General features: G+C 35.2%; 1 protein-coding gene across 2 annotated transcripts; it reads left to right on the plus strand.

The window, feature by feature from the left end:
- The first annotated feature begins 3,311 nt into the window (after positions 1–3,311).
- On the plus strand, positions 3,312–6,556 carry LOC132049734 (scarecrow-like protein 9). 2 transcript variants are annotated; one of them, XM_059440651.1, is made up of 3 exons: positions 3,312–3,465; positions 3,852–6,283; positions 6,380–6,556. In XM_059440651.1, the coding sequence occupies exon 2, from the start codon at positions 3,914–3,916 to the stop codon at positions 6,194–6,196; it is 2,283 nt and encodes a 760-aa protein (XP_059296634.1). In that variant the 5' UTR covers positions 3,312–3,465; positions 3,852–3,913; the 3' UTR covers positions 6,197–6,283; positions 6,380–6,556. The 2 variants fall into 2 exon arrangements, with proteins under 2 accessions (XP_059296634.1, XP_059296635.1); XM_059440652.1 differs by having other exon boundaries at positions 3,315–6,283.
- The last annotated feature ends 7,184 nt before the right edge of the window (positions 6,557–13,740 follow it).

A 13,740-nucleotide genomic window follows, 5' to 3' on the forward strand; every position in this document is an offset into this window, starting at 1 on the left:
AGCGCGATAACTAGTAAATTGTAATAATTGGTTTTATGCTTAACCTCTGATCGCCACGATATAGTAGTAAATCGTAATAATTTGTCTTATGCTTAACCTCCGATTGCCACTATATGCTGAGTTAATGGAGATGAACAATAATTTTATTTAAACCTAAGTAGGTTCCTTTTTTGCCAGTGGACCAACAACATAATTTGTTAATGGATTCCCAATTCGTAATTCTTATATTTATTGAATTTCTCAATACAAATACAGAATCAACGCAAAAGTTACCGATTCCCTGAAACCCCTACCCAATACCCTAAATCCGCCCCTGCGTCTATGGTTGCAAATCTTACAAAGGAGTCAAAAAGAGCATTATGTGACTTCCAACTTTTTTGCTTCAATCTATACACTATACGCGTGGAAAGGACACTATCATAAACTGGTTGGAATTTATTCCAAAGGTAGTTTCTAACCAACGGACTGCTTTTCATGTGCATCTCCGTTAGGTTTAAACCAATAGAGTTTATGTTAAGTGCATTATATGTACTCAACTTTTTGCAAATTGAAAGCATACATGTGCTCATGATAATATAGTAAGGATTAACTTAGATAGAACCGTTCTCAAGGAAAAACTTCAGTTAAAAAGAGGTCGAGTGGGGTGGTCCCTTTCAACGTTTCTTTTTGCAAAGATCTCAAAAGTATAAATAAATTGTTAAAAACATAGAGAAATGTTAGAATTATGCGAGTGCCTAGGTTCAAAAATGAGTCTAGGTTCATTTAACTTGAATCTGATAACATCTCTATGCATTTGGAAACAATCCAACAACCTTATATCTGGAGAAAATAATTTCTTAGGAACATTTACAATTTGAACGGAAAAAAATAATTTTACAAATATCAACATTACTATATTTTAATTTGGAGATCGTCCATAAAAATGGTCATATAGCTAAAAGAACATTATTAACTCATCATAAAATTGATTTCCCCTTGCCTATAAGTATATGACCCTCATTAGATAAAGTCAGATGTCAATGGTAAAATTATTTTAGCGTGACCTATATGCTAAAGTTCGGTGGTGAAAGGAAATAATAATACTTACATTAGACAGACTCACAACATCACACCCTCAGATGCAAGCTTTTTCAAACCCTACTTATGTGGATGCTTTGCGTTCAGGCTGCCCTTTTATTTGGATACCTCAAACACCAAACATTAGACGACAACAAACAATCAAACCTACGACGCACAAACAAAAGAAGCAATATTTATTTCGTCTTAGTGGTCTCTGTGGCTAATCTCAATCTCCCACTTTTTTCCCCCTCTTTCTCCGTGCACTTGGAATCAAATATTCTAATCAGTTATATAAAATACCATACTATTGGATCTCAAATTCGTTGCCGACAATGAACATGTGGGAGTTATTAATATATACTTTTATTACAAGTTAAGTTTTATATGGAAACATTTACTAAGAAACACATCTATATAACTAAATCACTCAGAAGACAATAACAATTCATTTCTAAGAAATTAAGTATCTTTATGACCTAAAGAAATGAAAAATAATCTACTATAACTGATTAAATTACATAATAAGCTAATCACTTCACCTCTCTTTCTAACCCTCCTTGTTTAATACAGTAACAAGAAACCTTCGTTCTTGGTTTTCTTCCATTATGTGTGATTTCTTAGTAGATTGCCGTTCATTATCAATTTGCTAATTTACCTTTACTCATTTCTTTGATATACTTCACTTTCAGACAAGTGTAAAATATATTAAATCAAAACGAGCTATCTTTCTACTGAATATTGACATTGTTACAAACAAATTAAAAGGGATATAACGCAATTTGGTAGCATTTTGTGCTCCGTAAGAAAGTAAGGGGTTCAAATTTTGTCATCCCTACTTATTCTTGTCCATTGGAGTCTTGATAGGAACAATATCCCTTCTAATTTTTAATAAGCGGAATTACTCTGAACCTAAGGAAAAATCATTATCCAATCGGTATAACTTAAATCTTACTTCTTTCATTTCAATTCATTTATTTTACTTTCCTATTTAGTTTGTTTTTAAAAATAATCTCTATTTTGCTATTTAATGAATTTTTAATCTCGACATTTACATTTTACCCTTAATAATATTATCTTCTAAGAATGTTGTGCTATGTGTAAGATCACAAGTTTTAAAAATTTATTCTTGTTATATTATAAACATTTTTCTAGTTAATATCACAACATTCAAAAATAGCTTTTATATTCTTAAAATTTATAGGCTGCTCAAATTAAAACACTTAAAATGAATTCAAGTATACTCTTGAGGGGCAGGACATCTCAATGCACAAAGCATTCTCGCTTTAGTAGAGTCTGAGGAAGGGTGGCATTTTAAGGAGCGTAATGTAAATAATCTAACCTAATGCAAATTTTAATAGCTGCTTTCATAGCTCGAATAAATAACCCATAAGTCATATGGAGTAACTTTACAGTTGCTCTGGGCTTCCTTTCTCGAATATACTCTTGAGATTTATTGAAAGTTGAGCCAAACTTAAAAGTATGCATCAGGGTTTGTCAGCACCTTAAGACGTGCTGAATACAAAACAACATTTTGTATTGAGCACATGCACCCCACTTTCTGACACTACAATTAACGTGCCCACTCACCATTGCACCAATTTTCATATTACCATTTCCTACAATTCATTGTGAAGCTGAAAAAAGGAGAAGAAACGATTGGGTTCTTTGCTTACACGTGGCTTGCAGTCCTTGGTAAATCACAGCAGTTGATCTTCTTGTCTTTTTCTTCTTTTTCATTGTGCTCGTATTTGAAAGCTGACAACATTAAACATCATTTTCACGACCACAATTGCTGTCCTCCCGTTCCAATTTAAGATTCTTGCCCTTTTTTTTTCAATGTCTATCTTTTTCTATATTTATTAAGTTGATAATTAAATATTTTACATGACAAATTTAAAATCATAAAATTCAAAAAATATTTTAATACATTACATAAATCTTTAATTTAATATCATAAATTTCAAAAATCTCTTGTGTGACACTGTTTGGCTGAGCATAGAATTGGGATGGAGGAAGTATGAAGTATTTCCTCAGTTTCAATTTTATATGTCACTGTTTGTTTGAGCATGGAATTCGATGAAATTTTTTTAAAACTTTTTGTGGTCTTAAATTAGTCTTATACACTAAATTATCTCATTATGATAAAATAAAAGTTTCAAAATCAAATTATTTCTAAATATAAAAATATAACACTTTTCTTAGACATTAATGGAAAATGTGCTACGTAAATTGGGATGGTTGAGTAATACCACCTTTTTCAACTGTTGATTGCTCCCCTTTCCTTTCATAAAAGGTTGACACAGGCTTTTCAATTTTTTTAGTATAGTAACCTCTTCTTGCAGTGTTTCCCCATAGTGCATCTCTCTTTTTCTCCCAACAATTCTTGATCATCCATTAAAATTTGAGGTATGCCCTTTACATCTTTTCCTCCATATTAACTGCATTTTTTTTTTCCTTTTTGGTTTTATGCTTGCCTGTAAATTCTGAGGCTTTCTTGATCATTCAAGTACTTTATATATGACTCAATTTTAAGTCAAATTAGTAAGGTTGCACATAGAATATTGTACTGACTGATTAGTGATGCAAGTTTTTGTTACCCCTTTAACTTTTTTTGTGAAAAAAGAATATGATGGTGGCAAGAATCTGAAGATAGTCCAGATAATCTGTCATAAAAATTCAATCTTGTGTGAATGCTTGATTTTATGTTTGTTTTGTCCAATAGCCTTGTCTATTGTGTTTTTCTTGTGTATGTTTTTTGGAGAATCATGTGTTTCTGTTATAACCAATTACAGGTGGTAGTTGGTGTTATTGACATTGAACTTTAGTATGAGAACTTATGAATTACTAGGTTAAAATGGATCCAAGGTTCAATAGATTTTCAACTTCTGTGAATGGATTCACTCTGGAGAACCAATCCTTACTCAACTTTTCGGATAATTGGACGAATAATGAACCTATATATCCAGATCAGATGCTACTCAATGGTCCAAGATTTGAAAATAGTTTTGTCCAACACAATGTTGGTGGATTTCAATCTCTTTCAAATGACCCTTTACCAACAACAAGCAATATAGCATTGACTTCTGAAATTGGTCATGTTGAGGATGACTATAATGAAGACATTGATTTCTCCGATACGGTTTTGAGCTATATAAATCAAATGCTTATGGAAGAAGATATGGAGGACAAGACACATATGCTTCACGAATCATTAGAACTTCAAGCGAAAGAGAAGTCATTTTATGAGGCCCTCGGTAAAAAGTATCCCCCTTCACCTCAGCAGAACGGTGAGATACCGGATGACTATTGCTCGGGAAGTTTATATAATTGTACGAGTAATGGCATTGACAGTAGTGGTTACCTAATTGATCCGAGGGTGGTAAATATTTCCAATGATCATAGTTCTTCTTATGTACAAGGCCTTTCTGTTTGTAATGGTACTAACTCTTCAATTAGTTCATCGAATAGCCTAAATAATCCTGTAGACGGCTTCTTAGATTCTCCTGTAAGTCCTCTTCATATCCCTGATATATATAATGATAGCCATCCGATTTGGAACTTTAAGAAAGGAGTGGAAGAAGCAAGTAAATTCCTCCCAACTAATAATAATTTGTTGGACAATGTGGCCATCAATGACTTGCTGCCTCTTGAGGAAAGAGGCCAAATTGGTTGTGTGGAAGCTCAGGTGGAGAAAAGATATGACGGAGAGACATCACCTATAGGGCCGAGAGGGAGGAAAAATCCTCATAGAGATGATAAGGATTTAGAAGAAGAAAGAAGTAGCAAGCAAGCTGCAGTTTACACAGAATCAACAGTTCGTTCGGAGGAGTTTGATGTAATTTTGCTGCATAGCATGGGAAATGGAAGAGAAGCATTGACAGCTTATCGAAAGACCTTGAAGAATGCTAGAACGAAAACCACGGTGCAGAAGGGGCAATCAAAAGGATTTACTTTAGGGAAGGGAAACCGCGGAAAGAAACACAGTGGTAAAAAGGAAGTCATAGATTTAAGGACTCTTTTGATAAATTGTGCACAGGCTGTTGCTGCTGATGATTTTCGGAGCGCAACTGAACTGCTGAAACAGATCAGACTCCATTCATCTCCTTTTGGTGATGGCAATCAAAGATTGGCTCATTGCTTTGCGGATGGTTTGGAAGCACGCTTAGCTGGCACTGGTAGCCAGATATATAAGGCCCTTGTGAATAAAAAAACATCAGCAGCTGATTTTTTAAAGGCCTATCATTTGTATCTCGCATCGTGCCCATTCAGGAAGATTTCAGGTTTTGCCTCAAACAAGACAATCATAAGAAAAGCAGGAAATGCTACAAGGGTTCACGTCATTGACTTTGGTATCCTCTATGGTTTTCAATGGCCTACGCTTATTCAACGTATTGCAGCAAGAGAAGGTGGGCCACCACAGCTTCTTCGTATTACTGGTATAGAATTTCCTCAACCTGGCTTCAGGCCAGCAGAAAGGATCGAGGAAACAGGACGCCGTTTGACCGATTATGCCAAGTCCTTTAATGTTCCATTTGAGTACCATGCAATTGCAAAGAAATGGGAAACCATCAGACTTGAGGATCTAAAGCTTGAAAAAGATGAATTTCTTGTCGTCAATTGTTTGTATAGATTTAAGAACTTGCACGATGAGACTGTGTTAACTGAAAGTTCGAGAACTCTCGTTCTAGAACTTATAAGGGAGATCAATCCAGATATTTTCATCCATGGGATTGTCAATGGGGCCTATAGTGCCCCGTTCTTTGTCACAAGGTTCCGTGAGGTCCTGTTTCACTTTTCAGCACTTTTTGATATGCTGGAAGCTAATGTACCTCGTGAGTTTCCGGAAAGAATGTTGATTGAGAGAGAGATATTTGGGAGGGAAGCTTTGAATGTCATAGCTTGCGAGGGATGGGAAAGAGTTGAAAGGCCAGAGACGTATAAGCAGTGGAAAGTTCGACATCTAAGGGCAAGGTTTAGACAAATACCTTTTGATCAACAGGAGATCATGGATTGTGCAGTTGAAAAGGTGAGAACAAGTTATCACAAAGACTTTGTAATCGATGAAGATAACAAGTGGATGTTGCTGGGGTGGAAAGGGAGAACAATCTACGCCGTATCTTGTTGGACAGGTGTTTAAGAAACTGCCAGGATATGCTTTTTAACATGCTTTCTTTCGATAATGAAGTTGTCCTTCCACATCTTTGGAGAATTCAACAATACAGATGTAAGTCTCATAACCGATTTTTTCATCACATATTTTTCTTCTTATTCCGCTTCATCTCTTAACATTTAAAAGTGACAACTGTTTCCACCCATGCAGGCATCTGGTAAGCTCGCTCATTCTGTTATCAAAGCTAGCAGATATTGCTCAATACTCAATAGATGATCAGAATAGTGAAGACTCAGAACAGATTCTTGCCAATGATGATGAAGTTGAATGGCTAGCAGATAGTCATAACCGAAGAGTGTGTAACACGTTTTTTCTTTCTTTTATAACATAGTACTAGTTTTGTTTGGCCCAAGCTAAGCCCGGGCCCAAAATTAATATTAAAATTAAATTTGCAATTATTATTTTTCTCACTCTTTGTGATATTAAATTATTGAAAGATTAGTTTGACCTTTTCTGTAAATTCCAAAATACTAAAGGCTCTCCAAAAATTAAAATTGCACCCAAAGTATTTAAAAATTGAATAAAAGACTTTTTTGTCCTTATTTTAGACTTCTGTTTAGCATTATTTATATATTGAATTTTATTTAGATTTAGACTTTAGAAATTTCGAATCCAACTTAGTTGTGACATCTGTGTGATTAAAATCATCCATTATGAACTATACACTTTCTTTCAAAAAGAAGAAAAATAATTTGGTTCAAGAGACATCAATTATATATGCTACATTTATTTTTTCGTTGAGATGTTAGTAGATGCTATTTTCATTTAAGATATACAAAGTACAATGAAAATATGAAGAGTAATTGACTTTTCTTAATATAATTAAATCCTTTTGCTTTACAAAAACTTATACAAAAACTTATGTGATGAGAAAATGACATTTCTTCCTTTTGTTAGTTTATAAGTGGCACATTATTTTATAAAATGTACATTCTAATCATTTTTTAAACAAAAATAAAGCTTCAACACTTCATGCTTAATTTAATCATGTGTCCCTATGCTAAACAGACATCGCCTAATCCTTTTTTAACACCCCCCCCCCCCCCACCCCCGAAAGAAAAAAACGATACTCAAAAACCTTAAATATGATTGCTCCCTTTTGTTATAATTGTTTGATACTCCCTCCGTAAAGTGTCTTACTTTCCTTTTTTATTTGTGCCAAAAAAAGGTGTCTCTTTCTATATTTAGTAAGTTTGTACAAGTTTTAGACCACAAGATTTAAAAGATTACATACATCTTTAATTTCAGACCATAAGATTCAAAAGTCTCCCTTTATTTTTTAAACTTCGTGCCCAGTCAAACGAAGACACTTAAATTGGGACGGAGGGAGTATTACTATTGCTTGAAAAACTAAAAATTATGTAATATTTAGGTACACAGACATAAAATATGTCATTTTCTTTAATTATACACATCGATTATAGTTGGAACGATTCTAAAGATTTGCAGGTTATTGAGGCTAATACATATATTAAAGGAGGTGATAATTTTAAGTAGTTAACTTATCTATGTAATAGACATTTGACAATACATGCAAAAGTATTTTTAAAATTTAAATAGAAAATGTCTAATAGAAACATATTATCATGTGTTCGGGTGCTCAATTAAAACAAATCGTAATTTATGTGTTCATTTAAAATTTACTGAGAAATTTTTAAAAAATTATTAAGTCAATAAAGCAATATATAGTAGGAGAAAAATGAGGCATATAAAAAAAGCTATAGTAATTCCACATCACCCTCTCAAGTAGATAAGCAATAAAGGACAACTAAAAGGTTGAATTTGGAAGAGAAGCATTTTGGTTAGTAACCATTAGTTAGAATCTAACTAAGTGACTACAAAATCTTTAGATTCTTCCTTATTATAAGTAGTAATATTGACATTCGAGCTTGCATGTAATGGAACAATATCAACACCTTAAAGTTCATAGCTGAACAATATCAACAATTGATTACAGATCTAATTTTATTTTGTAAATATCTCATTTGATTGATTGCAATCTGTTAGTATCAGGAATGTATCTGTAATTTATTATCTTTCCTTATCTGTAATCTTGGGATTCAATTCCCAATCAGCTGTATAAATAGGAGACCATCATAATACAATCAACTAGCTTTTCACTCATTCATCTCCAACTCTTTTATGGTATCAGAGCCTCTTTAACACTCAAACGAGTTAGTTGATCCCCTTCATCTCAATGGATAACACTAACCAGTCTACAACTAAGGTCACCAACTCTTCAAACTTACCAACCATCAATGTCTCTCCAAACCAAAACAACCAGATTATCCAATTCAACCCGGCTTCACAACTGCCCATAAAGCTCACAGGCTCCAGTAACTTCGGCACTTGGAAAGCACAAGTTTATACTCTCATGTGCAAGTATGATCTTATTGATTATCTTGATGGTACTGTTGCCATCCCTCCAAAAACAATACGAAAAGATGATCAGGACATTCCAAATCCTGAGTACCGAATCTGGTTTCGTCAAGACAGCATGATTCAGAATGCTCTTATGGTGTCGGTTAATCCTACCATCGCTCCATCAAGTGCTACTTTTGCAAACTCCAAAGAAGCATGGGATCATTTGCATACCACTTATGCAAACAAATCCCAAACGCGCATATACAATTTGAGAGACATCCTCAGCAAAGTCTCATGAGATCATAAGACAATTACTGAATATCTTCATGAAATTCGCTCTATCGCTGATGAACTTGCAACTGCAGGAGCACCAATCACTAATGAAGAACTTGTGATCAAAATCCTCAATGGTTTAGGACCAAAATATCATGAAATTAGTGTTGCAATTCGAGCTCGTGACACCTCAATCACATACGAAGAAATGTTTGATAAACTTTCTGGTCATGAAATCTTCCTCAAACATGAGGAACAAAAAAAGGCGGCAAACCCCATCACAACTCAGGTTGCTCAACGGGCAACACCACAGAGCAACAATCAAAGTGTTGGTCCTAAGTCATCCCGCAAATGGAAAGGCCAAAATCAACAATGGCGCCAATTTGATATGCCCTTCAACAATTTGAACTTGAACAAGAACTTCGCAAACAACAATGGATTGTTTCCATCAACTTGGCATCCTACTTTTCCATCAAACTCTAAGTCATAAGTTAAATGCCAATTGTGTGGAAAGCTTGGACATGTGGCTAATGTGTGAAGATCCAAGTCTCACAATCACTTAGAAGCCGCCAAGGCGCATTATGCTGCTCGCACCATGACCAACACCGATCCTTGGATCCTGGATACCGAAGCCTCTCATCATATCACTCCTGATCCACAGACTTTAGTCTCACCACATGATTATTCTGGTTCTGAAGAAATCTCAATGGGTAACGGTAATAAGATCCCGATTACACACACAGGATCATCTCTTCTTCAAACTCCTACTTCTTCTTTTTTCCTCCATAATATTTTGTGTGCACCTTTGATTAAGAAAAATCTGATCTCTGTCTCTAAATTTTGTAAACAAAATAAAACTTCTATTGAGTTTTTTCCTTTTCATTTTGTTGTGAAGGCACTGAAAACGGGGGCACCATTGCTACGCAGCCAGAATAGGGATGACTTGTACGAGTGGCCAACTGCAAAACATGCACTTCAAGCCAATCCACCAGAAGCGCATTTAGCTAGCGTCACTCCTTCTCTTACTCTGTGGCATCAAAGATTAGGACATCCAAATAATCGTCTTTTAAATTTTATCCTACATAGTTGTCATTTGCCTTATTCCAATGCATCCAAGTTAGACTTTTGTAATTCTTGTCAGTGCAATAAAAGCCACAAACATCTTTTTTCTACTTCATCTTTACACAGTTCTAAACCACTTGATGTTATTTACACAGATGTGCGGGGCCTTTCTCCAGTGATCAAAAGTTATATTATGTTATTTTCGTCGATCATTTCACAAGGTACACATGGCTTTATACTATCAAAAATAAAAGTGATGTCTCAAAAGTTTTTTTAGAATTTAAACCATTAATTGAGAACTACTTTCAAACAAAACTTCTCACCCTCTATTCTGATGGTGGAGGAGAATTTCAAGCTCTCAAACCAATTTTAGCTCCCAATGGAATTCAACACTTAATTTCCCCTCCTTACACCCCCAGCGTGTAGCTTTGGCTGAACGTCGACATCGACATATCATTGAAACAGCTAGAACACTACTCCACCAAGCATCTTTGCCCCATTCTTTTTGGAGTTTCGCAGTTCAAGCAGCTATTTATCTAATTAATTGATTTCCTTCTTTCAAAAATACTAGAAGTAAACATTCTCCTTATCAAGCTTTATTTGGACAACAACCAAATTTCAAACTAATTCGTACTTTTGGTTGTCTTTGTTACCCATGGTTGAAGCCATATTCCAAAAATAAATTAGAATCTAGATCAACACCATGTGTCTACCTTGGCTTTTCAATAAAATATCACAGTTATTAATGTTTTGATCCAGTCAAATCCAAAGTTTATCTTTCCAGAGATATTAATTTTCAAGAAAATATCTTTCCTTACCAAAATATGTTTTCAAAATTCAAATCTTCAAACTCCAGAATATCATGGCATAATCTTCTCCCATCCAAAAATTCAAAAAACTCTGAATACTCAAATAATTTTCAAGACCCTGCACAATTTGATCTTACTCCACCGATTCCAGTCTCTACACGTGCATCTCCGCAAATGATTACTCCAACAAGTACACCAATGACTGCGTCCAATGCTTCTCCTGAACCTCCAGTGTCGACGCCATCTACTTCTCCAAGGGTAAGTCATTCTAACTCTACTTCTTCTTCTCATGTTAATTCCTCCAGTCCTAGTAATCCGACTACCTCCTCATCATCAGCTAGTTCCGTGCCTTCCCATCAATCTTCACCTCCACCTCCACCTCACCCTTCACATGTACGTATTACTACTCGATCACAAAATAATATCTTTAAACCCAAACATGTCTTTGACTATATGGCCGTCCTACCCTCCCTTCTTCTACCTTCCACGGAGAAGCAGGCATCCAAGGATCCAAAGTGGCGTTTGGCCATGCAAGAAGAGTTTGACGCCTTGATGAAAAACAAATTATGGTGTCACGACCCAAACCGATGAGCCGTGATGAGTGCCTGATCTCTAGTGACCAAACACCCCTATATCTTTGGTATTTGAATAACACTGAGCGACAAAGGCCCATAAATAACTCAATTTGGACCATACTGACTCAAGAAAGGATAATATCATGATCTCTGTACAATCTATATATATATATATATATATATATATATATATATATATATATATATATATATATTGACCGAAAGTGAAAAGCAAAAATATTCAAGCCTCAGTAATATCCACTCATATATATGTATATATATATATATATATATATATATATATATATATATATATAAGCCGACAAGGCTACATCACAAGTCAAATACATACAACCGTCTACAGACCTCTAATGGGATAGAAAACTATAGAAAGGACGGGACAAGGCCCCGCCATACCCATATATGCATATACATCTCAAAATATCATACCAAAATGAACTGCGGCTCCGAATCAAGTGGAGCGCACTGACCAACGCTAGATGAAAGTCCTACTGAGCGTCTGTCTACCTAAACCTGCGTGCATGAACGCAGCCCCCAAACAATAGGGGAGTCAGTACGGATAATGTACTGAGTATGTAAGGCATAAGAGCAACAAGCATATAAAAATCATGAGAGACATCTGAAACGTGGAAGCAATCTCAGTATCTGAATTAATCTGTGGCTGAACATCTGCATAAATCTATATAACATGACAATACACGCGTGAGAGCGCATGATATGCATAGGTCATAATATAACTGTTAGTGCTATGGAACGTATAGCCCAATCCATATCCCATATATTAGTGTTGAGGAATGTACGACCCGATCCATATATCATATAATAGTGCCGAGGAACGTACGGCCCGATCCATTCATCATCATCATCATTACTGTGCACTAGCTGATCAGGTGGTAATGCGTATATAACGCCTATCCCTTTCCCCATACCCCATATGCATATAATACGCGTATATAACGCCTTCTGGTCATAGGTTAATGTGCATATGAATATATATATGCAATGCATGAATAAACTGAATACATAGAACTCTCGGAGTGACATAAGGTCATACTACCTTCGATGAACATCTTTTGAGTTAACATCATCAAGATAAGAACTTTCAAGACCCATGAACAGAAGGAACAATCATAAAAGGGGTACAGGAACATCAATGACTGAAGTTCTCTTAGTGCTTCTAAGAGTAGAGTAATATGGAAGCTCGTTTACTCGCATGTTGGTTCATATCATAAGATCATGCCAAAAATGAAAGAAGGGATGGCCTTACCATACCTTAACGTCTCCTTAATCACTTAACGTCTCCTTCCAAGTTCACAAAGTCTACATTCAAAAGGAATTATACTAAGATTAGGTTTAGAAAGCACTACTTAAGTTCAAACTAGCGTAATTTAATGAATTAACGAAATTTGGGCAGCATTTCCCTTATTTTATCGATTCCCACTATATCATAAAACAGCTCCCAATCAACAATGACATTATCATCAATTTCATAATCAAGAGGCTTCATTAAATGTCCAAAACTCCTTTGCATAATCAACACATAACAACAATTCCAACACAACTCTATATACACTCGTATATCATACTTCCTCATCATCACTACCACCATTCATAACAAGATTATACTCAAAACATCCCAACAATTATAGCTCAAGTCAATTTATTACTCATAATATCATCAAACCCATATTTGAGCTTCCTCTTTTACTTTCTTCCCTCAATCAAGTTATTCAACAACTAGACATTCTTAATAACATGAAAGTAGATGTGAAAACTTACCTTGATCATACAAGAGCAAGCTTTAAATCCACTATCCCACTTGAGTGAAACCCCAACTTCAATACTAAAGAAATTCTTGAGTTCTACAAACCCTAGTGAGCCTCCACCACACTTGATCCTCTTGATTTACCTCTTGATCTTTGATTTCACTTGGGTTTGTTAAGTATAATAGGGAGAAAGTTCTAGAGCTCTCAAGAAGTTGGAAATTGTTGGAAATGAAATAAAATAAAGGAGGGTCGGGTATATATAAAAAAAAATAAAAAGCGGCCGACTTGGTTTTACGGTCAACTATACGGACCGTAAAAATTTATATGGTCCGTATAATTGGACTTTAAAACTTGACCAGTGATTCCCCTATTCTGGAATCACTTTACAATGGAAGCCAGCCAATTATACGATCCGTAAAACATTATACAGTCCGTATAATTGGACCATAAAATCTGACCAGTGGCTCACCCTCTCTGGAACCAATTTACGGTGGAGGTTAGCTAGATATACGGTCCGTAAAACATTATACCGTCCGTATATCAGGCCGTAAAACCCCCTTTTTCCCTAAAACATTTTCTCTTCAAATTGTTTAACTTTTAATCCGATCAATACCTGCTAAACATGAACTTAACCCTTTTAT

The sequence above is a fragment of the Lycium ferocissimum genome, chromosome 3, assembly GCF_029784015.1.
Source record: "Lycium ferocissimum isolate CSIRO_LF1 chromosome 3, AGI_CSIRO_Lferr_CH_V1, whole genome shotgun sequence".
In the NCBI taxonomy this organism is placed as follows: domain Eukaryota; kingdom Viridiplantae; phylum Streptophyta; class Magnoliopsida; order Solanales; family Solanaceae; genus Lycium; species Lycium ferocissimum.

What these genes read in the sequence shown, in the direction of transcription:
- LOC132049734 (XM_059440651.1), top strand. Translation starts at nt 3,914, where the DNA reads ATGGATCCAAGGTTCAATAGATTTTCAACTTCTGTGAATGGATTCACT.